The sequence below is a fragment of the Aspergillus uvarum genome (assembly GCF_003184745.1).
Source record: "Aspergillus uvarum CBS 121591 unplaced genomic scaffold BO82scaffold_9, whole genome shotgun sequence".
Lineage (NCBI taxonomy): Eukaryota > Fungi > Ascomycota > Eurotiomycetes > Eurotiales > Aspergillaceae > Aspergillus > Aspergillus uvarum.
In genome coordinates, this window is record NW_020291306.1 from 629,383 (window position 1) to 647,495 (window position 18,113).

Here is an 18,113-nt window from a genome sequence, read left to right on the forward strand (position 1 = left end):
TGGTGATTGCGTCAATTTGACATTCTGTTATGATAATTGGTTAAGTGACTGGCACCCGGGAAAGAGTGGTGGTCCTGGCTACGGCAAGCTACTCGTGCCAATTTGCAATAACCCCATTTCTATAGTATTTTTGTATATATTAGCTTTACCGCCCACCAGACCGCTTTCCACCAAAATTGACCCTAGTGTAAATATTTATATGCAAAACTCCCTAATAAAGGACCCTAATGTAGCAATACCTTGGCCTAAGATAACCTAAAATCCTAATAGCCCTAATAGTCCTAATGTAGCCTGTAGTTATGTAGCCTTACAAAGAGGCGGGCGTTTAAAAAGGCAGCGGGTGTGTAAGGATCCTATCAGGGAAGGCCAGTGCTTAAAAAGGTGGTCGGCAGAGCTTCTAAAAGTGCCGGCAGAATTGGGGTTATTGCAAATTGGCACGAGTAGCCCACCGTATCCTGGCAGTGGGCACCCGGAAAGAAAAAAAAAAGTCCCAGAAAGAGGTGGTCTGTACTCCGTAGCGAGCAATGACTCAGCTCTCTCCGACTTAGTGGGGTAAAGAAGATATATCCCCTCTTAAAGTTCCTTTCGCCCCCGAGGGCTCCCTTGAAAGTCGGGTTGACAAAGCCTATGCAATTTACATATTCTTGACATTCGGTATCATTACTCCCTTTTCTTTTTTTACCTAGAACTAGACACTGTTCCCCGACCGTCTCCATCTGCGACAAGGACTACTGGAGTCCACACACCCAATTATGCCTACCGTTCACCTGCTCGACTATGTAGCCGGAAATGTCCGCTCCCTGGTGAATGCCATAAACAAAGTTGGCTATGAGGTCGAATGGGTGAAGTCTCCAAAGGATCTGGAGAATGTGGAGGTGGGCTTTTTTGATCCGATGCTTATGCGCAAGTTCATATGATTAACTGCGACCGCTATAGAAACTTATCCTTCCGGGAGTTGGTCACTTCGGTCATTGCCTATCCCAACTTTCCGAGGGCGGTTATCTAGAACCAATTAGACGACACATCGATTCCGGCAAACCCTTCATGGGCATCTGTGTCGGGTTACAGGCGCTGTTCGTTGGATCTGAGGAAAATTCCGAAGTGCCCGGGTTGGGGGTAATTCCTGCTCGGATGCAGAAGTTCAACGCCGATACAAAAAGTGTGCCTCACATCGGATGGAATTCTGCGTTGGATACTTCAACTGTCAATCAAAGCTTCTATGGGTTGAGCCCTAGCAGCAAGTACTATTATGTCCACTCTTACGCAGCACTCTATACCCCTGGTCTCCTGGAAAAAGAGGGCTGGTCAGTAGCCACGGCTACATACGGTGAGGAAGAATTCGTCGGAGCCATAGCGCGGGACAACATCTTCGCAACGCAGTTTCACCCGGAGAAAAGTGGACAGGCTGGTTTGCGGACTATCCGTGCTTTCCTAGATGGGGATCGATTGCAGACGTTTTCTTTGGAACCCTCGCTTTCCTCGGCAAAGAAAGACGGTCTCACACGTAGGGTGATCGCCTGCCTCGACGTACGTGCAAATGATGCTGGTGATCTTGTTGTCACCAAAGGTGATCAGTATGATGTCCGTGAGAAAGAGGGGGTGAGCACGGGTGGCCAAGTCCGAAACCTGGGAAAGCCTGTTGATATGGCCAAAAGGTATTATGAACAGGGTGCTGATGAAGTAACATTCCTGAACATCACCTCCTTCAGAAACTGTCCAGTTGCGGATACACCTATGCTGGAAATCTTGAGAAGAACATCCGAAACGGTCTTTGTGCCGCTGACTATTGGCGGCGGAATCAAAGACACTGTTGATACTGACGGCACTCATATATCGGCCTTGGACGTTGCAACGATGTATTTCCAGTCAGGTGCAGATAAAGTGAGCATTGGGTCGGATGCTGTCTTTGCAGCCGAAGAATATCACCAGGCCGGCGGGAAATTAAATGGAAGGACAGCCATTGAGTCGATATCCAAGGCTTATGGTAACCAAGCTGTGGTAGTAAGCGTTGATCCAAAGCGCGTATACGTGAGCCAACCGGAGGATACTACGCACCACACAATTCGGACAAAGTACCCAAATGGTTCTGGACAGTCTTTCTGTTGGTATCAATGCACTGTCAAAGGTGGCAGAGAGGCCCGAGACCTTGACGTACGGCAACTGGCGCAAGCTGTTGAAGCAATGGGCGCCGGCGAGATTTTGTTGAACTGCATCGACAAAGATGGAAGCAACAGTGGGTTCGACTTAGAGCTGATCAACGATGTCAAATCCGCCATTAAAATCCCGGTTATTGCATCCAGCGGGGCTGGAAATCCTGAACACTTTGTCGAGGTTTTCCAGAACACGACAACAGATGCGGCTCTGGGTGCCGGCATGGTATGTAATCCCTTGCTCCTACTCACGTGCCTGGCTTTTTGATTTGCTGATCGTCCTTTTATTAGTTTCATCGTGGCGAATACACAGTCAGTGATGTAAAGAATTATTTAGATGACAGGGGATTTCTGGTTCGCAAGTTCGAAGCCAACAAATAGACTAGTTATGTTATCTCAAGTGTTCTAAGTAGCCTTCGTTCATGCTGCGTGAGGATCGCTATAGCTTTGTCTATAGATACCGGTTCTGCGTGCAAGTGTTACGTAGAAACAGTTCATAATCAGATCAGTTTCTACACCCTATTACTAGGCAACTGACTTCATACCCATTTATCAAGTACAGTACCTGACTGTTCTGTAGCCATTAACCAAATTATTCAGACGGGGTTACTATAATTACATTACAAATGACGTAAGCTATTCATTAGCTAAAAGCCGAGGTTCTGTTCGTTACAGCCCCACCAACCCCACCTTAGCTAAGTATGTATGGTTGACAGGTGACCGATTGACCGACTACCTCGCTTCATACTACAAATGATGAGACTCTTTCCTAAGTCTCAGAATCCGACGAAGCTGTATGTAATGCACTGCAGCAATATTAAGTGACAGCTTCTGGTTAATCAAAGCCGCCTCAAAGGCGAACATCAGATTCCTCTCAAAAGTAGGATCCTTTGGATCCTTTATCAACCGACCTGAGCTATCTACAGCACTGCTTGTGATCGGAGCAAGTATTTGACAATGCTTTACGCACCGTTCGCCTCTGATATAGAATTGCCATTCTACACTGCTCTCACATCTCAAAAGATAAATCATGACAAGCTTGATGACTCGGCTCGCCAAGTCCTGGGCCTTTATGAGCTTCGGCCTACGGACGCTCCTAACGCCTCATGCCGGATGCAAATACATGGGAATGCTCTCTCCAGCGATGAGTGAGTTCAAGATAGTCTATGGCCTCTATGCTTCTATTTCTATTTCCATTTAAGTGGGATCACTTACTCATCGGCTGGTTGATTATATAGGACGCCATCTGGATACTACCGCGCCGAGGGAACAATAAAGAATGTCAACACCATCGAAGAATATATGAATACCGACAGAGCACGTCTGCTTCAACAATCCGGAGATCTGGTTAGTTTTCGATCTGTCATATTGTTAAAGTAGTATTAACAATAGTTTGTTCCTATAGGTATCGAACGCCATACGCGATGGGAGTATTTACTCTTGTCCTGCCCTACTTTCTTCCTTCATCATTTTATCTTACGCAGATTTGAAGAAATACAAGTTTCACTACTGGTTTGCATTCCCTGCTCTGCATTCTGATCCTCCATGGGTCTCTGCAGGCGAACCTGAGTCAGCTGCGGAGCTTTACCAGGATCGGAGCCCAATCGGACGCACAGGCGCTCTGTCAAAAGGTGAGACCATGGCTCTTGTTGGTGCAATCCAGACATGGAGCTCTACTGTAGACAGCTGTCAGCGAGGCTTCTTCTTGGCGAGGAGATTATACGTCACTGAAAATCGCGCCCGTCATCAGGAAGGGCTCGGAAGTCAGAGTTCCGAGGATACAGATGACATACAAAGGCCAGAATGGCAGATCGCACCTCTCTCATCTTTCGAAAAAGGTTTCTTTCAAGAAGCAAATAGTGATGACTGCTTTGTGGGGTTCGCAGATCCCTCTAACTACGACAACGCGCCAGGCTGGCCGCTCAGAAATCTGTTATTCCTTGCCAAGCAGCGATGGGGGCTCAGCAAGATTCGAGTGCTTCGATATCGTGATCTACCTTCAGGCAATGGTCAATGCCGCAGTACCGTGCTGACACTAGAACTGAAAGATGCAGTAGCATCAAGCGCTGCCAGCCGCAGGGCTCCTTCAATTAATATGCCCAAAGTTACAGGATGGGAGCGCAATCCTTCGGGACGGCTGACAGGACGGTTGGTTGACCTAACGGAATATATGGACCCCAAGAAGTAGTTCCCCCTTCCTACAAGCAAAGTTTTCTCAAGCTAACATTTGCCTTGTTACAATAAGATTGGCTGACCAATCTGTTGACCTCAACCTCAAACTCATGAAATGGAGGATTAGCCCTAATTTGAACCTCGAGAAAACAAAAGCCACCAAGTGCCTCCTCTTAGGGGCAGGCACACTAGGCAGTTACGTTGCTCGAAACTTAATGGTAATCTTCTTGCCTTCCCATTCCCCACTGGCATAGTCACTGAAGTCGTACAGGGCTGGGGCGTCTCTCGAATCACTTTCGTTGATAATGGTTCCGTCTCGTTCTCTAATCCAGTAAGACAACCGCTCTTCAACTTTAAGGACTGTCTTGAAGGTGGGGCCAAAAAGGCACTTCGTGCTTCGCAAGCTCTATCTGAGATTTATCCCGGAGTTGAATCCGCAGGCTATGTGCTTTCCGTGCCCATGGTTGGACACCCTGTCATCGACGTTGAAAAGACACGGGCAGACTTCGAGACACTGCGAGGATTAATTGATGAGCACGATGTAGTATTTCTTCTGATGGATACGCGAGAATCCCGATGGCTACCTACGGTCATGGGCAAGGCGGCAGGTAAAATTGTTATGAATGCAGCGCTGGGTTTCGATTCCTTTGTGGTGATGCGCCACGGAGTCAAACCAGAAATTAAGGACTCGGAGCAACTAGGCTGCTACTTTTGCAACGATGTCGTTGCGCCAATGAATGTGAGTAGTAGATCCAATGTTTCTTGACTAAAAATCTGAACATCTGCTAGTCCACCAAAGATCAAACGCTCGATCAGCAATGTACTGTCACTCGACCTGGCGTGGCAGCCATAGCGTCCGCCATGCTGGTGGAGCTTCTCATCTCCGTTATTCAACATCCGCTGGGTGCAGCAGCGCCGGCTCAAAATCCACGGAACCATGACCAAGGAGACCATCCACTGGGCCTTTTGCCGCATCAAATAAGGGGATTTCTGTCGACCTTTGAAAATGTCTCGGTCGTAGGTAGGAACTACAAATACTGCAGCGCCTGTTCAGACAACATCGTCGAGACATTTAAAAGGGATGGGTGGAACTTCGTACACAGAGCTTTGGATGAGGCTGGTTATTTGGAAGAATTGAGCGGACTGAAAGAAGTAGGTTAAGATCTTATATGTTTCCATCGATACACTTTCGCCTGTATCAGGTCACAAGGATGAACATGAACTCTATGAAACTGACGCTGAATCAGGTCCAAGCATCCGCGGAAGCATCACTTGCTGACATTGACTGGGATGAAGATTCTGATTATGACGGAAGCAAGAAAGTCGACCAGTCAGATCTGTAGTCAGAGATTATCTAAGCCTCGTGGTTGAAGGCTGAGCCTACTATTTTCGACTGATACCAATAAAGTATGATTCTTTCGACTCCTGTCTTGGGATTAGCAATGCTTTTAACGGGTTGTATACGTCCAGTACAATCTCAATGTGGAAGCTTACATCACGCGAGGATTCGGGCTTGTGCCTGTGAACCTTTTGAAAAAGATCTCTAAGCTGTCTCTCAAATTCTTTTTCTTCAGCCCCTTGGTAATATTTGCAGATGAAATGGCCACCTGTTCGGAGAACCTCACGACTGAACTGCAAAGCGGCATGGCATAGATCCTATGGAATTTAGCATTTCTTTACCGGCAAGGAGGGACTACACCACACACCATACTGCCAACGTGGTCTTTGAAGCTTATACCGCTCGTATTCATCATCCTGTTGTAGGGATCACTTAGACTTCTCTTTCCAAACCCAGTAGTTTGGTGCCAGGGAGCAGACATATCGCTTAAGACCACATCAACTGTTCGTTCAATGGCTTTATCCCCTGCACTGTTTTCTGTGGACACCTGTGCAATTCCCTTAGGCATCTCTCGGTCGAATCCGAGCTGATCGTCACTGCCTGGGCTGATGACACGTGGTTTGCCTCTGCTAGGGTCACGTACGAAATTGCGGACATAATCCTGAACTTCTGGGTTGAGAAAATTGCCCTGGATCGTAGAAACCCCCTTGGGGGGCTGAGCTGGGATGATATCAACACCTAAAACCCTGCCATCGGGTTCAGTTCGAGCCACTGCTACCTGGCACGAAAGTGAGTTGCCGTCCTAAATGAGAAGGGAGTCAAAATTACCTGGGACCACGAGCCAGGAGCATATCCCTACACAATTGAGATATAAAAGTCAACTGACTTGAGCATCTTTGCAACTTGGACTCTTGGCTACCGTACAAGGTCAACGACAGTCTGTCCGCTTTGGAACACGCGGTATTTATCATCAATCTGGTGATGGTATCATCAGAGAACGTAACACTAGGTATAGAAACCAGTTGGGCATACTTGGAGAAGCTTGAATGCTGCGCGACTTTTCAAGCCTTGAACTACAGCTTCTTTTGTAAAGTGATCCTTGAGCTGGCGGGCCTGCCATCTTTTCGAGGACGAGTGTCTCTTTAAAGTGAGGTGGCAAAACAAGCGACAGCTTCGTGAAGTACGTGAAATGGGAAAAATATACATAATGGAAGCCCCCTCTCTTTCCTTAGGGTACAGAGGTGATTATTGTGAGCTGTATGCACAAGGCATGTTGTGACACAATACTAAGACTTATTTGAAAAGTACGGAGTAGTTGTTGGATTCTATGTTAGGTTTTTCCTCTCCGTCATTTCAAACATTGCCGGGGCGGGAGGACTCCAGGCAATGGTTTAGACTCATTCAAATCACTGTCCTCGATTTCAAGAGACTGGAGCACCCACTTTGTTTCCTCGGTCATCCATTCCCCTGTTCCTTATTTAGACTCGCCTCTAAAGTATCTTCATCTGATGCCCTTCGATATACAAAACTGGCTCTCAGCAGCCGTCCAGGCTTGTTGTTGAAACGGTACAGTACCTATCACACAGCTAACTTAGCTATCATTTATGATAAGGGTCTGAACAGTCAATTACCTTACCTTTAACCATCTAATATCACTTCAAAACTCCGTATATGAGAATTTATTATTTTCTTCCAGGGTATTGTATTTACTCTTCGCCAAAATACTTACATGGTGCTTGGTACTGTTAAAAACTGTATCATACCCAGGATGATTACTCATCAGTAACTATCGGCCTGTAATCTGTAGGTAAGTACTCCGTACACGACCAAGCTAAAGTACCTGGAGTACGTAGTACATAGGTAGTAGTGGACACCTATCAAATATGGACTGTGGCCGCTGTGGTGTCTCCTGTTGACTACCAAGGCCGTAGTTTAGGTTGACCAACTACCCAGTCCACAACAATAAATTATCACTTACACCTGTTTTAGAAGATCCTCGCCCTACTCCAATGGCTGTTGCGAGTCGCTAAACTTCCCTTTGCCCAATATTTCCACCAAGTACCCAATTGACATGCAAACATGAAGCTTTTGAACTTTCTGGTTCCGTTCCTCGCCATACTTCCTCATGGCCTCTGTGCCAATTCTGACACGGACAAATACGAGAGATATCGCTCACTCGCGAGATCTGCGCCCATTGATCTTGATGACTCTTCCTACGAAGATTTAACATCGAAACCTCGTGATTATCATGTTGCCGTCTTGTTGACTGCTACTGAAGCTCGTTTTGGATGCATTCTATGTCGGGAGTTCCAACCCGAGTGGGACCTCATCGCGCGCAGTTGGAACAAGGGCTCTACACCCAATGACTTGAAAGTGCTTTATGCTACCCTTGAATTCACTAATGGCAAGGAAACCTTCCAAAAAGTAAGATGAATCCTACCGTTTTTGCGACAACATGACCACCAGGCTAATATGTAGAAGCTGATGCTCCAAACCGCACCGGTTCTCCTTGTGTTTCCTCCGACGGTCGGCCCTTTCTCCAAGGTTAACGATGCACCCCTACGTTTTGACTTCAGCGGGTAAGGCACAATTTTTGTGGGAGATGGGTAGCCTTCGCTGACATGATGTGCTCTGCAGTCCTATCTCGGCTGATCAGCTTTATACATGGATCTCCCGCCATCTTCCTGATGGTCCAAAACCTCCTCTTGTTCGCCCGATCAACTACATGCGCATAGTATCGGGCGTCACTATCTTGATGGGTGTAGTGACACTTTTCACAGTTCTTTCACCCTACGTGTATCCTGTGGTGCAGAATCGAAACCTCTGGGCCGCCATGAGCCTTATCGCAATTCTCTTATTCATAAGTGGCCACATGTTTAACCATATTCGCAAAGTACCATATGTCGCCGGGGATGGAAAGGGTGGAATCAGCTACTTTGCTGGAGGGTTCTCAAATCAATTCGGCATGGAAACACAGATTATAGCTGCTATTTGTAGGTTTCTGGTTTGACTAAACATGTGATTGTGCTAAACCCTCTATTTCACAGACGCCGTCCTCTCCTTCGCAACAATTGCCTTGGCAATGAAAGTTCCCCGTATCGCTGACAATAAAACACAGCAGGTGGCAGTGATCATCTGGGGTTCTGTTCTGCTTGGCACGTACAGCTTTCTTCTCAGTGTTTTCAAGGTGAAAAATGGCGGTTACCCTTTCTTCCTCCCGCCTTTCTAGCATGAACACTGGGTCATGAAGTCAGCGCGTAAGTGTATTTCTGGAGTGAAGGCCGGGTTGGAGGGGGGAGGGAGGGCAAGAAGCCAGACTAAGGGATTCCGCGGAAGGGAGTTTGTGTAGACGACATCCGTGGTGTACCTGGTCAGACTACTCATGAACACATATGTATTGGGGATTGTGCATTGGTATAGATGCAAGTGGGGGTACTGCAGCTGGCATTAAAGTAATGCATCTCATGTGTCCGTTTTCGTCATGGAATCGATTAGTTGGGTTTCTAAGCCGAAGCGACTACGAGTACATAACCTCTTTTTCTTTGTACAACTCCGCGTGATCATCTGGACTCTACGAGGGAGGAGGGAGGAGAAGGGGGGGAGGGGGGGATTCTCCAGACAAATGCACTTTTTACATAGTAGTTCTGTTCAAGGAGGGTCTCGCAAATTTCTAGATTGATTGATTCATACACGCATTTGTCAGCCAGCTCAAGGCCGAGTGACGGCAGGCCACGATTCTTAGTAGGCCGGTAACAAATGTTTGACCATTTCCACCACGTATGTGCAGTAGTATTGTATGTCTCTACATACCGTACATACTACTACCCTTCCTGGCCACGGAGAATACAAGTCTCGAGATTCACTTGTGGAAGCGACTAACCAATAGCCAAGCAGTCTAGCTTCAATATTTTATAAATACTTACTAATACAAGTAGTTTATACAGGTATAACTATCCTATTCTCTAGACTTTAATAGCTACTATCTGTTGTGAATTGATATATAGCTTATTGTATATATATAATACTATAAAATCATATTACTTATATTTTTAAAGCTGATTATAACATATGTTATAATATACGGTGTATTTGTATTACAGCAAGATCTAACCGGCACTATTACACTGTGGCTGCAGATACGTCTTGTCAAGTTGTGTTCTACAAGGCAAGGAAGGGTATGTACCTTTGAAGTTGTGTACATGGTTGACCAATAAGGGGTGGTAGGAGAAAGACGGGTGGACTAGCGCAAGTGGAGTAGATTACTAGTGTATATCTAGGTAGATACGTAATGAATCCTCAATCTCGTGGACTTCTTCTTCTTCTGCTTCTTCTTCTGTCAAACTCACCTCAAAATCCAGCCTAATAGTCGTCATCTGTTTTCTATAAGTATGTCATCGCCGGATGACGAAGCTAGCTCTTTGCTAGTGTCACCAGCTTCAGGTACAACGCTCCTGGTTCTTGTTCAATTAACCTCAAAGATATTCACGTTTACGGCAAATCAATTGATTTTGAGGGGCCTACCACCAGCTTTTCTTGGAATTGCAGCCCAGCTGGACCTATACTCCATCACCCTGCTGTTTTTTTCTCGAGAAAGTATCAGACTGGCGATCCAAAGACAGCCGCTTGTTGCCTCTGTTTCCTCTGTTTCAAATAGTCATGGTAAAGACGCAATTGGCAGCAAATCGAGCGCAACTAAACAACCAAGAACTTGGGGATTGGAATCACAGTCCGTGGTCAATATGTCCTACTTGAGTCTGGGAATGGGACTTCTCTTTGCCGTGATACTCGGTACCTCTTACATTCATCTTGCCTCGGATGAGGTTTCTCAAACACCGTCTTACCATCAAAGTGTGAAAATAATTACCATCGCCTCCCTAATAGAACTTGCAGGTGAGCCATGCTTTAATGTGATGCAGAGGTATATGCTGTACAAGCAACGTGCACTGGTTGAGATGAGCGCTGCATTCATAAAAAGCTTGGTAACTTGTTTTATTTTCCTTTGGGCTGCCTCCTATAATATCACTGTTGGTGTTCTGCCCTTTGCACTCGGACACTTGAGCTACGCATGTGTGCTTCTATGTGGTTATGTTATAGCTATCAGAAAGGTGCCAGGTCATCAAGACTTCTCTTTGCTGCCTACAAGACTGCAGTCGCGGTAAGTGTGCCTGCCTAAATTTTTGCATTAGGACACCACCTGATAGGACCCCCAGTGATCGCCACAGCTACGTGGTTAACAGATTCCCCTGGTCAATGATTTCATTGGCTGCAAGTGTGTTTCTTCAGTCCATCGTCAAACATCTACTCACACAAGGGGATTCGATGATTCTAGCGACAATGACAAGCCTAGAAGATCAGGGCATCTATGCCCTTGCCTCAAACTATGGTGGCCTCATGGCCCGCATACTTTTTCAACCCATTGAAGAAAGTGGCCGGGCCATCTTCTCGTCATTGCTTCATAGCAACTGCCTTGAAAAGCGACGAACAGGAAATATCAGTCTCGCTAAAACACATCTGGCCGACATTCTGCGCGCCTACAGTATGATAGCTGTAGTGGCCTTTCCACTCGGCCCAGCTTTGGTACCTCTAGTGCTCGATTTTCTGGGTGGGCGCAGCTGGGCTTCGCCTACGGTGAGTAGCTTACTATCTCTTTACTGCCTTTATATACCATTCTTGGCTTTCAATGGTATAAGTGAGGCATTCGTTTCTTCGGCCGCTAGTCCATTGGAAGTTCGCAAACAGGCACTCTGGATGGGAGTATTCTCAGCTTGTTATGTTTCAGCAGCGTACGTATTCTTAGTTGTGGGTGATCTGGGTGCTCAAGGGATGGTCTATGCCAACATCGTCAATATGGCCGTTCGTTCTATCTGGAGCTTTTCATTTATTCGGTCATTCCTACAACGTTGCACCTTGGCATTAAGACCTTCCGAGTTGCTTCCCCGGCCCCAGACTTTACTAGCTGGCATCATGATATCGACAACTTTGATGAGAAAAGGAGCCTACGGACTCAACTCTGGAGATATTTCAGGTACCTTGATGTATAGTGCTATATACATTATAATTGTGTAAGTCTCTATGAACAACTTCGAAACTTTTGTGGACCCTGACCACTAATCACCATGGACACGGTTAGGTTGTATGTTGAGAGAAAATACTTGCTAGCACAATGCATCAAAGCCAAAGAGATTTTGAGATGTAAAGGCAAGTACAAACGAAGTTAAATGACTCATCTTCAATCATCAAAGACAATCTTGGTTGCTGCTTTGCTCGAGTCAACGTCCTTGAAAAACGCACCATAGGCGTCATGTTGCTTCTTCTTGACCGTCGAGCCGAACTTGAGAAGGGACTCTGGCACAACCTGCTTGGCTGCTTTGAGCACGTTGATCAACCTGCAAACCATTAGCCCCGCCAAAAAAAAAGTTTATGACATAGGAAAATATGCCCGCGTTCGCATTCACTGGAAGACTACTCACCCTCCAGATTGAGCCTTATCCAGCTCAGTGAACAGGGTGATTGCATGACCCTCAGCTCCCGCACGACCGGTTCTTCCGAGAATGTCAGCTAAGTTTCCGACGGCCGTCTTAATCAGTGGCAGGATCACTCACCGTCCGATTCGATGTACATAGTCTTCGACCGTAAGCGGAAATGTGACGTTGATGACAAGTTTGACAGCAGGGATATCGAGTCCACGAGCTGCCACATCAGTGGCGACAAGGACGGTAGCAGTACCACTCTTAAAAGCGTCTAAGCTTTTAAATCGCTCTTGCTGGCTGAGGTCGCCATGTATACCTGCAACCTTGAAACCCTTATTCCGTAGGAGCCTCTCAACGCGAACAGCTTCCTTCTTATACAGACAGAAGACTAGGACTTTCGGGGGTTTGGGGGCCCTCTGGCTTTGATTAAGTAGCTGTACAAGCCTTGGCTCTTTCTCATGTGGTTGTATGACCTCAACCTCCTGTTTGATTCTCGTATTCGCACGAGGGTCAGCAGATGGATCTCCGCCGATGGTAACAGTAACAGGCGTTTTCATGAAGGTGGTAGCAAGATTTCTGACGACTGGAGGCCATGTTGCTGTGAACATGACAGTTTGTCGTTTTGACGTTGACATGGGAAGAATGATGTCCTTGATATCTTGTTCAAACCCCTTGTCCAACATACGATCGGCTTCATCCAGAACAAGGTACTTGACTTTTGAGAGATCGACCGAGCCGTCATTTTGGAGATCCTTCAATCTACCAGGGGTTGCGACAACAATAGGTGCAGTCTTCAGAGCTTCGCGTTGTTCATCCTTTGGGACTCCGCCAAAGATGCAAGTAACTTCCACGCCCAGTGGTTTCGCAAACTTCACAAGCTGGTCATGAATTTGTTTGGCCAACTCCCTAGTTGGTGAAATCATGACTGCCATGGGTTGAGCAAGCTTTTTATTGCATTTCCTCTTCGAATCTTGCAACTTCTTGAGGCACGGCAATCCAAAAGCGAGGGTCTTACCACTACCAGTCTCAGCGATACCAATCACATCGCGACCAGCGAATAGCAGGGGCCAGGTTGTCGATTGAATAGCAGTCGGAGAGGTGAAAGAACCAAGGGGATCGTAGAGTTTGCCGTCGCAGGGAGGAAGATGGGAGAAGGACATGATAGGCCGAAGGTTTGCGGCATCTTTCAAGGTGTCGGTCACTTTGATTGTGTTCTCAGTAAGGAAGCGCTCTATGTCTGATTCTGGCAAATCGCTCAATGCGCGCGACTCGACGTATTTCTGTTCGTGCCCTGCGACATCCTTGAATTTTTCTGCAACCTTGACAGCATTCTCTTCTTTTCTAGACTTCTTCTTCAGCCTGTGCTCCGCTCGCTCCTCTTCATACTCGCGTTTGGCCATGCTTCAGAGATTCGTACAAAAAGATATCTGACCAGAGGAAAAGTCGGATGCACTCAGAAACCTGACGTGGTTTACTTTCTGCTTTGGGTCGGGGGTGGTTTTTTTTCTTCCCTTTTTTGCGGGGGCAGTCATTCCAATCGCCGGCTGGACTGGTCGGAGAAACGTGCCCCATAAAGCAAAGTGAGTTTTCCTACGATTGGCTTCAGATTTTGATCGATTGGTCTGGTCCCTTGGTCTACCAGTGACAAGCAGCTTGGCGCGGATCATTTACTGTACACTAGAGCCTACGTTATTGTGTAACATTCGGTACTTACATGAGCAGGTACTGTACTCGGAGTAGAGAAACATTGCCTCGTACACATTAATATTGGTACACTTGTGGCGTCTCAGCTAAACCATTCTGTAATTAGTTAGCTGCACATGCCACCTGGTAGCGTCTGCTTATCTGATTCTGTGGCAGGCCAAGCCACGAACTATGAATTTGACTAGTTAAAGGTGCAGATAATCTTTCCTTTGGTCTGATTGCTCTCAAGCAGCCTGTGAGCGTCTGCAATGTCCTCAAATGAAAAGACTTTCTCCACATAAACTTTGAAAGTTCCATCCCTGAATCTTGGTAATGCCTGATCAACCAAGAGATCACGCAATTTCTTCTGATAGTGTTCGTCTCTGCTCCGTAGCGTGCTGCCCTCGAACCTTAGCCGCTTCATTAAAATGCCACTAATGTCAATATTAGCAGGGAGTATTGAGCCACTCATTTGTCCCAGCTGAACAATATGAGCATCTTTTGCTGCTGCATTCAGATTGCCCTGGAAATGTGTCGCGCCGACAAAATCGATTATAACATCGACACCACGGCCATTGGTCGCGTTCAAAATCTCCACATCCCAAGCCTGGTCCCTATAATTATAACCCGCAGTAGCACCCAATTGACCGACGCAAAAGTCGAGCTTCTCCTTGGAACCAGCAGTTACATAAACCTCCGATGCACCACTGTTTCGAGCAAGCTGAATTCCGGCTATCGACACTGATGATGCTCCAGCATGCCAGAGAACGGATTTGCCTGGCATGTGACCACCAATCAAATAAAGAGCTTGGCATGCCGTGATCCATGTCTGTAGGTGTTAGATGAAGAGTGATTATTCGGGGAGACACGTCAATCTACCTCGGGTATTCCTGCTGCCTCTATCCAAGTCATTTCGAGAGGTTTGTGTATCAACATGTTCGTCGAGACAGCGATGTATTCAGCATATGCACCTGCAAGACACTGATTAATCATCTCAAAGATCATTTTCAAAACTCACTTACCACCATACGCCAAGCCAAAAACCTCATCGCCTATTCGAAAGCCATTGCAATCGGCTGCTCCGAGTTCCTCAATTATACCAGAGAATTCCACTCCCATGGTGCTTGGGGCCTGCGGCGGAACAGGGTATTTGCCCTCCCGCTGCAATAGATCCATTCGATTCAAACCGAAGGCCCTGATTCTGATCAAGGCATCGCCACCATTCAACTTCGGAGTGGGGATTTCTTCGATGAAAAGGGCATCAGCGTCCCCTTTCCCGCCGCGCACGCCTATTTATGATCAATCAGAATCAATTTTGATCAAAAAACGAGTCCTCAGAGGGTCCTGACCGATCGCTCGCATGGTGGTACTGATAAGTAGTCAAGCACTTGATAAAAGATAAATTGGGTTGAATGCCCCAGTAAAAGAAGTTATTCGACTAATACTTATTCGACCAGGTCAGCAACTGCTCAGGTAGGTGTAATCAACACTTTCGCGCATTTGTCATCACAGCGGCAGATTAGTCATAATGAAGTAATAGATTCTTAACTACTCATTTATACTTGCATACTTTGCTGATGCACAGGGAACGGGGCATGTATTGTAATTGGGGTTAATCACTAGGACACAACGACGGATGTAAAACCTGTCCGTTTAAAGTCAGGCGCGGGCATGTCAGTTATGCTCATGATAAATGAAATCACATTCGCAAATTCAAGTTGATTATTGGGCTGGTTTACTGAAAGCAAATCAGAGTAGTGAATCGGTCTGAATGATGAATGTCTTCAAGACAGATTATACGAGTCAATTTGTTCTGCCAGGCGTGAAGCCTCCTCAGTGTAGTTGATTGGTCTGGCCGATGATACTTGGTATCGAACTCTAGAAAACCAGGGTAGAGATAGGATCAGTAACCAATTGCGCTAAATCAATGCAAGGCTCAAACTTACCGCTGTTGGTCACCAAAGTGATCTATCTTAGCCCTGCATCGGAAATTCCACGTACGACAATTGGCCTCTTGAAACAGTTCACCCGCCGCTCTTTCGTCTGCCTGTCGCAGCTCCATCAACTGATCTGCCGTCGTGCCCATCATCAGTCTTCCCACGTCATCAAAGCAGCTCAACCAAAGTTGACCAGTATGGTCGCTAACATTAACAAGCATTATGTAGCGATATTCTGGTCGCGGGTGTGTCTTATCACAACGCTCGCAACGCCATTGGCCAGGATCAAGCTCCGTCACCTTTTTATTGCAGCCTTCTGAAAGGCATGCGGGGTAACATATGTTTTCTTGCTTGATGTAGATGACAGTCGCCTTTAGTGAAAAGTAGACTGCCTCGTCAGACATTCCCAGTTGCTCTTCCCGGATCTGGGCTATGGTCTTAAAGTGATCAGGCCTTGCGGCTGACGTCGCTGAACCCGACATGGAGGCATGGGAAGTGAAAGCACCATCCCTTCCTTGTGCATCATACCAGCCCTTGAGCTTGTGAGCCTCTTCGATATCAGGGTCTACTGTTATCGAACCTGAACTCAGCAAACTTAGGCTTCGTCCTCCGAAATCGGAAACCTTAACACCCTTGAACGCCATCACTGACTCGGGCAGGGTGTTAAAGTTCATTGCTGTATTGCCCCAGACAGTCAACCGGACTGAGTACCCGGTATTGTCAACAAGGGTCAATTCACGCTTGTTATAGGGTTTGCTTGTGGTCTTCGAGACGATTTGAGATACTTCGCCAGCGTCTTTCAGCACGCCGATAACGTCAATTGTAGTGTCTTTTTCCACTGATTGGAGATCGCTAATTGTAGTAAAATTGAACCGCACTTGTGGCACATCGCTCTGGTCTTCCGCCTGCCGAAATTATCAGAGAATTATCGTAATGGGGCTGTAAGGGCTGACGTACCTTTTCAACAACAGTGTCTCTTTCAAAGGTTAGTTCGTAGTCGTTGTTCAGATTTGTGAATTGCTTCTTGGCGATCTGGACACGACAGTTCGAGATATAATAAACACTGCCCTCCTGGAAGAGATCGTAGAGCATGTCACACTGATCATTGAACCCTGTTGCGCGGATTTCACCGCTGTCATCCAACAAGTTTACGCTGAATAATTTGCCTTCCGTATTTCTGTTGTGCCAGGTTTTTATGGTTGATTTGCTTGTACAGCGAGCCTTGATTGTCCATTTGTGCGAGTATGGTGAAATGGCCTCGATTGGATAGATAGTTGTATGAGCTGCTGGAGGAAGACCTGTGCGAGTGGTTTGTGTTCGGTGATTAGACTGCTGTGGTGCAGCTTGGGGCTTAGAGCCATAAAACCCATTACTCGATATTGTTGTTGGTTGGGGTTTTTCTTCCTCTTCGACCTTACTCTCCAATGGTCGCGGTTCTCCGAGTTTCTCGCTTTCACCCAAGTCTTGGAGAACATCCAGGTCAAGAATAATGAGAATTCTGTGGGTAACGTTAGTCGTGGACGACCAGACAAGATGATTGCAACAACTTTTTTCCTTTCACAGCATTTGCTTGAAATGACTTCAACCTGACAAAGCATCCTTTGCGAAGCAGGCCACTTGTGACCTTATGGTTCAATTCTAGACGACACGGCAGTTAGGATTATTATATGAGCTGAGGGAAAAAGTGTGCCTGTCGAAAAGCAACAAGAATTCTAACTGACGAGTAGCGAGCATAGTCTGGACGTAATTTGAAATATCGCTGAAGACAGCCCTGTAACGTTCTTGATTGTTCTGCTGGGGCGGCAGTGGCTTAATCTGAACACACTGAACAATAGGTTCCTGTATCTGGGGCTTGGTCTCGTCGAAGATGGCACTTCATAATACCGGGTCAGTAATTGATGATGTGAATTGAATGGATAACCTACCTAAGAGCTCCAATCGAGACCTGCAATGTTGGATCCGAAGCCATGATTATTTAGCCTGCTCCAAGTGCCTGGTAAGTAGTGTCTAGACGCTAAGTGTGTTGATAGCTTCAATCAAGAGAGTGAAGGCTTCTAACACTAGGAATATGAATTGACTTTGAAGATGTCTGATGTCGAAGTTTGGTTGTGATGGTTTAGTGATTTGCTTGAGGATAGTAAGTAACAAGGGAAATCACCGAGAAACGGAAGGCGCGTGCCGCGTCCATGACGCGAAAAAACGTGTTCAGTAATCAAAACCCCACTCACTTATGTACTTTGTGGGAGCCCTCGACTCAGTCTTGCTGCCTGTTACCTCAGTATGCTTAGCTACGGAAGACCCTTGCAGCCACTCGGCAGATTGGACTTTTCCCACTAAATATCCTCATTCCTTACCGCAGCAC

General features: G+C 46.5%; 8 protein-coding genes across 8 annotated transcripts; 4 read left to right on the forward strand and 4 right to left on the reverse strand.

Moving 5' to 3' along the window:
- The first annotated feature begins 537 nt into the window (after window positions 1–537).
- BO82DRAFT_329165 (imidazoleglycerol-phosphate synthase) lies at window positions 538–2,624 on the forward strand. The gene is made up of 3 exons (XM_025633040.1): window positions 538–875; window positions 937–2,376; window positions 2,442–2,624. Exons 1-3 carry the CDS (start codon window positions 753–755, stop codon window positions 2,529–2,531), a joined length of 1,653 nt encoding a protein of 550 aa, XP_025495143.1. The 5' UTR covers window positions 538–752; the 3' UTR covers window positions 2,532–2,624.
- Window positions 2,625–2,898: 274 nt separating this feature from the next.
- Window positions 2,899–6,050, forward strand: BO82DRAFT_351742 (putative autophagy ubiquitin-activating enzyme ApgG). Its single transcript, XM_025634502.1, has 7 exons — window positions 2,899–3,298; window positions 3,389–3,497; window positions 3,556–4,334; window positions 4,396–4,540; window positions 4,594–5,061; window positions 5,112–5,474; window positions 5,570–6,050. Exons 1-7 carry the CDS (start codon window positions 3,108–3,110, stop codon window positions 5,663–5,665), a joined length of 2,151 nt encoding a protein of 716 aa, XP_025495144.1. The 5' UTR covers window positions 2,899–3,107; the 3' UTR covers window positions 5,666–6,050.
- On the reverse strand, window positions 5,706–6,867 carry BO82DRAFT_372220 (RlmE family RNA methyltransferase; the record flags this gene model as incomplete). The annotated part of the gene is made up of 6 exons (XM_025637308.1): window positions 5,706–5,747; window positions 5,817–5,978; window positions 6,029–6,439; window positions 6,490–6,516; window positions 6,586–6,636; window positions 6,694–6,867. The coding sequence occupies 6 exons, from the start codon at window positions 6,865–6,867 to the stop codon at window positions 5,706–5,708; spliced, it is 867 nt and encodes a 288-aa protein (XP_025495145.1).
- Window positions 6,868–7,554: 687 nt separating this feature from the next.
- On the forward strand, window positions 7,555–9,251 carry BO82DRAFT_351746 (OST3/OST6 family protein). Its single transcript, XM_025634503.1, has 4 exons — window positions 7,555–8,085; window positions 8,143–8,240; window positions 8,299–8,654; window positions 8,709–9,251. Exons 1-4 carry the CDS (start codon window positions 7,741–7,743, stop codon window positions 8,888–8,890), a joined length of 981 nt encoding a protein of 326 aa, XP_025495146.1. The 5' UTR covers window positions 7,555–7,740; the 3' UTR covers window positions 8,891–9,251.
- Window positions 9,252–10,049: 798 nt separating this feature from the next.
- BO82DRAFT_426827 (Rft-1-domain-containing protein) lies at window positions 10,050–11,927 on the forward strand (the record flags this gene model as incomplete). Its single annotated transcript, XM_025640373.1, has 2 exons — window positions 10,050–10,810; window positions 10,872–11,927. The coding sequence occupies 2 exons, from the start codon at window positions 10,050–10,052 to the stop codon at window positions 11,725–11,727; spliced, it is 1,617 nt and encodes a 538-aa protein (XP_025495147.1). The 3' UTR covers window positions 11,728–11,927.
- Window positions 11,809–13,773, reverse strand: dbp3 (RNA-dependent ATPase DBP3). Its single transcript, XM_025630725.1, has 3 exons — window positions 12,271–13,773; window positions 12,132–12,210; window positions 11,809–12,047 (listed from the first exon to the last, which is right to left on the reverse strand). The coding sequence occupies exons 1-3, from the start codon at window positions 13,529–13,531 to the stop codon at window positions 11,891–11,893; spliced, it is 1,497 nt and encodes a 498-aa protein (XP_025495148.1). The 5' UTR covers window positions 13,532–13,773; the 3' UTR covers window positions 11,809–11,890.
- Window positions 13,774–13,848: 75 nt separating this feature from the next.
- Window positions 13,849–15,176, reverse strand: BO82DRAFT_389945 (NAD(P)H-quinone oxidoreductase; the record flags this gene model as incomplete). The annotated part of the gene is made up of 4 exons (XM_025638486.1): window positions 13,849–14,643; window positions 14,694–14,785; window positions 14,837–15,103; window positions 15,164–15,176. The coding sequence occupies 4 exons, from the start codon at window positions 15,174–15,176 to the stop codon at window positions 14,017–14,019; spliced, it is 999 nt and encodes a 332-aa protein (XP_025495149.1). The 3' UTR covers window positions 13,849–14,016.
- Window positions 15,177–15,358: 182 nt separating this feature from the next.
- BO82DRAFT_351751 (replication factor A subunit protein RFA1) lies at window positions 15,359–17,909 on the reverse strand. The gene is made up of 6 exons (XM_025634504.1): window positions 17,677–17,909; window positions 17,473–17,624; window positions 17,299–17,389; window positions 16,709–17,249; window positions 15,761–16,656; window positions 15,359–15,692 (listed from the first exon to the last, which is right to left on the reverse strand). Exons 1-6 carry the CDS (start codon window positions 17,718–17,720, stop codon window positions 15,599–15,601), a joined length of 1,818 nt encoding a protein of 605 aa, XP_025495150.1. The 5' UTR covers window positions 17,721–17,909; the 3' UTR covers window positions 15,359–15,598.
- Window positions 17,910–18,113: the final 204 nt, after the last annotated feature.

What these genes read in the sequence shown, in the direction of transcription:
- BO82DRAFT_329165 (XM_025633040.1), top strand. Translation starts at nt 753, where the DNA reads ATGCCTACCGTTCACCTGCTCGACTATGTAGCCGGAAATGTCCGCTCC. An exon ending in AGGATCTGGAGAATGTGGAG is followed by an intron (nt 876 to 936) that starts GTGGGCTTTTTT and finishes CGACCGCTATAG; the next exon opens with AAACTTATCCTTCCGGGAGT. An exon ending in CGGCTCTGGGTGCCGGCATG is followed by an intron (nt 2,377 to 2,441) that starts GTATGTAATCCC and finishes TCCTTTTATTAG; the next exon opens with TTTCATCGTGGCGAATACAC.
- BO82DRAFT_351742 (XM_025634502.1), top strand. Translation starts at nt 3,108, where the DNA reads ATGCTTTACGCACCGTTCGCCTCTGATATAGAATTGCCATTCTACACT. An exon ending in GAATATATGGACCCCAAGAA is followed by an intron (nt 4,335 to 4,395) that starts GTAGTTCCCCCT and finishes TGTTACAATAAG; the next exon opens with ATTGGCTGACCAATCTGTTG. An exon ending in ACGTTGCTCGAAACTTAATG is followed by an intron (nt 4,541 to 4,593) that starts GTAATCTTCTTG and finishes GAAGTCGTACAG; the next exon opens with GGCTGGGGCGTCTCTCGAAT.
- BO82DRAFT_351746 (XM_025634503.1), top strand. Translation starts at nt 7,741, where the DNA reads ATGAAGCTTTTGAACTTTCTGGTTCCGTTCCTCGCCATACTTCCTCAT. An exon ending in CTACGTTTTGACTTCAGCGG is followed by an intron (nt 8,241 to 8,298) that starts GTAAGGCACAAT and finishes TGTGCTCTGCAG; the next exon opens with TCCTATCTCGGCTGATCAGC. An exon ending in ACAGATTATAGCTGCTATTT is followed by an intron (nt 8,655 to 8,708) that starts GTAGGTTTCTGG and finishes TCTATTTCACAG; the next exon opens with ACGCCGTCCTCTCCTTCGCA.
- dbp3 (XM_025630725.1), bottom strand. Translation starts at nt 13,531, where the DNA reads ATGGCCAAACGCGAGTATGAAGAGGAGCGAGCGGAGCACAGGCTGAAG. An exon ending in CGAAGACTATGTACATCGAA is followed by an intron (nt 12,211 to 12,270) that starts TCGGACGGTGAG and finishes TAGCTGACATTC; the next exon opens with TCGGAAGAACCGGTCGTGCG. An exon ending in GATAAGGCTCAATCTGGAGG is followed by an intron (nt 12,048 to 12,131) that starts GTGAGTAGTCTT and finishes AATGGTTTGCAG; the next exon opens with GTTGATCAACGTGCTCAAAG.
- BO82DRAFT_351751 (XM_025634504.1), bottom strand. Translation starts at nt 17,720, where the DNA reads ATGGCTTCGGATCCAACATTGCAGGTCTCGATTGGAGCTCTTAG. An exon ending in CCAGACTATGCTCGCTACTC is followed by an intron (nt 17,390 to 17,472) that starts GTCAGTTAGAAT and finishes CGTGTCGTCTAG; the next exon opens with AATTGAACCATAAGGTCACA. An exon ending in AATGCTGTGAAAGGAAAAAA is followed by an intron (nt 17,250 to 17,298) that starts GTTGTTGCAATC and finishes CGTTACCCACAG; the next exon opens with AATTCTCATTATTCTTGACC.